The 2,973-nt window shown below is 39.1% G+C and overlaps 1 protein-coding gene across 1 annotated transcript; it reads left to right on the forward strand.

Annotated features, from left to right (window-relative positions):
• Window positions 1–349: 349 nt before the first annotated feature.
• paplnb (papilin b, proteoglycan-like sulfated glycoprotein) lies at window positions 350–2,927 on the forward strand (the record flags this gene model as incomplete). Its single annotated transcript, XM_014009992.1, is given in 3 exon segments — window positions 350–488; window positions 595–673; window positions 2,115–2,927. Coding segments are annotated over 3 exon segments (512 nt in total), but the record flags the coding sequence as incomplete, so codon positions are not given.
• Window positions 2,928–2,973: the final 46 nt, after the last annotated feature.

Consider the following 2,973-nt stretch of genomic DNA (forward strand, 5'->3'; position numbering starts at 1 on the left):
GGTTAAACAAGCGTTCATAATTAATTTAAATAAATCACAAGTTAAAAAGGGCATGGACATTTCTTCTTTTTTTTTTAATCGAAAAAATATCGAACCGTGAGACTAAAGTATTGAACCGAACCGAGTCGTGGATTTTCTGCACCCCTAGTGCAGTTGTATGCTAAGTGTGGAATCAGTAAAATGATGCAATATTTAAATTCAGCCCTATTATTTTTAAAGGTCTATATGTACTTAACTGAAACATTTAATTTACCATATGTATATTGAAACATGTAAAAAAGCTAGCATTGTACTGTACATTAGGGTATTTAATAATAGCAGTGTTTAACTTCATGTTTGCTTGCTTCAGACACACACAGTGAGCATCACCTCTACCCGCCTGTGACTGGTTGTGCACAGTCATATTACGGCTGCTGTCCTGATGGTCAGACCTCTGCAACCGGACCCAGAAACCAGGGCTGTTCTTTAGATGGCTGCGCTCGCAGGAGGTGAGCTGATGCATGCATCTGATCTTTGACTCCATTAAATGAGACAAAGGTTTCTAAAGATAAACAACAAACTGACAATGCAAAATTTAAAAAAAAATGTTCCTAGGTATGGCTGTTGTTCAGATGGAGTCACACCAGCTCAAGGAGTTGGAGGGGCTGGATGTCCTGAGTATCAGACAACTGAAGTAGGAAGCAAAACTTTTCCCCCCATGTTATACTTAAAATCTTCAAAGTAACTTATTGTGCTGTACAGACACATACGTGCATCTTATCTTTTTGTACATTTTTTTATGTGGGCCTGCAACTATTTTAACATAAATAAATGTTGAAATGGTAGCTTTCTGTCTTTTGTGGGGCTAAGTGTGAAATAAAATGTTTAAAATGTCTCTAACACATTTTCATTATAGCGTTAGCYGCGTTAGATGTCGTCATCCTGCGACAAAAACAACTGCTAACGCTGCTAAAGCTGCTGAAGATGACATTAAAAAAATTTATTCAAAATATTTTCACTGAAAACTATGAATGCTGCCTGTGGTCCAGAAGTTTGAAATGCAGTTTAGACATCATTAGCAGCGTTAGCAGCATTAGCAGCATTAGCAGCGTTAGCAGCGTTAGCAGCATTGCTATGGTCTCAGGATGATGACGTCCTAACAAGAGCTGCCCACGAACAGCAAAAGCTGCGTTCCGTTTTCAAACACTTCAACGCAAACTTTAACATTTAGCCACAACATTTAGGATTTAACTTTTATATTTAGATTTAACCTACACATTTAGATTTAGCTTTCAATATTTTCAAAAAGAAAAAATAAGTAGGTCCTCTGGATGGGTTCTTCTTTAGTGAAACATTTTGCCTCTCATCCAAGAGACTTCTTTAGTCTGATGAGTTTCAGGTGAACTCAGCCTTATAAGCACAGCCTCCACATGGACAAACAGGTTAGTCACATGCAAAAGAGGGCCATCGCCTAACAATAGGCTTGATTAGCTCTATTGTTCATAGAGGGTCATGTGCCCCATCACCTGGCTCGTGTCGTGTTATGTGTATGTAGTAAATGCAAGCAGGGGTTCAAGGGACGACAAGGGACGTTGAACCCCCGCTTGCATTCACTACATACACATAACACGACATGAGCCAGGTGATGGGGCACATAACCCTCTGTGAACAATAGAGCTAATCAAGCCTATTGTTAGGCGATGGCCCTCTTTTGTATGTGACTAACCTGTTTGTCCATGTGGAGGCGGAGCTTATAAGGCTGAGTTCACCTGAAACTCATCAGACTGAAGAAGTCTCTTGGAGGAGAGATGAAACGTTTCACTAAAGAAGAACCCATCCAGAGGAACTACTTATTTTTTGTTTTTGATTTTTTTCTACCAGGATTACTGAGATGAATCAGGACAATCAATATTTTAAACATTCAAATTTAACATTTATTACAAATCAGTAAAATGTAAGAATAGTGAGCTAATTGCTCTAATGTTAGTGGAAAATGTTTCACTAGGATTTTACACTCAGAAAGTGAGCTAAATATTGAAAATGTGTTATTTTATGCTTGGTGCCCGACATTGTCTGTCACATATATTCTAAAATGTTCAAACATGATTGACGCTTTCTTCTTCTTTTCATATCAGCATCAGCCATCGCGACCCGTCGATTCGCCCGCTGCCAACGTGTGCTCCCTGCCTCGTGACGAGGGTGCTTGTGAAAGGTGGACAGTGCGCTTCAGCTTTGACAACGGGAGTRGCAAATGCAAGGAGTTCTGGTACGGTGGCTGCCACGGCAATGCCAATAACTTTGTCTCCATGGAGGCATGCCAGAGGGAGTGCGGTGGTGTCGGGAGGGAGCCTGCATCTGTGAGGGTGACCCCAAGGAGGGGCTCACTTGGAAGCATTGCAAGAGCAATGGCGCACCGTGCTCGTGTCTAGCTGACACACCTTCTCCATAATCCAAATCACACTTGCCCAAAAATCTAAAGACAGATGGCTCAATCTTAGCAAACCTTTCCACATTCCTATCACGATGATTGAGTTTCTTCAATTCAATACAGTTCTTTGCAAAAGTCTTAATTTCTGCCCAAGAAGTCTAACTATCTTGTGATTTTTAGAAGTAAAACTCTACAATTGTTTTAGGAAGCTTTTGAAGGTTTTTCTATATATTTTTTTCCAATGTTAGATGCTTTTTTATTCTTTTTATTTGTCCTTTATTTGTTTGTTTTCACAAGAAATACACCAAGACCTGACAGGACACAGATGCACCATCCTACATCTGGTACACCAAATATACAGTATGTCAGGACCTCTAGATGGACCAAAAACTGTTTCATCCATTACTCCATTTTTTTTTCTAAATCTTGACAAATTTGTTGTTAATGTTTTCTTTATATTCATCTGTACTTTGGCCTAGTCACATCATGAATAGAGTTAATAAAGTCTCATTAATCAATACCTTCTGACTTTTTTGTGATTTATTTATCTTTACATTTATTTGACC

Source organism: Austrofundulus limnaeus, unplaced genomic scaffold (assembly GCF_001266775.1).
Source record: "Austrofundulus limnaeus strain Quisiro unplaced genomic scaffold, Austrofundulus_limnaeus-1.0 Scaffold64, whole genome shotgun sequence".
Lineage (NCBI taxonomy): Eukaryota > Metazoa > Chordata > Actinopteri > Cyprinodontiformes > Rivulidae > Austrofundulus > Austrofundulus limnaeus.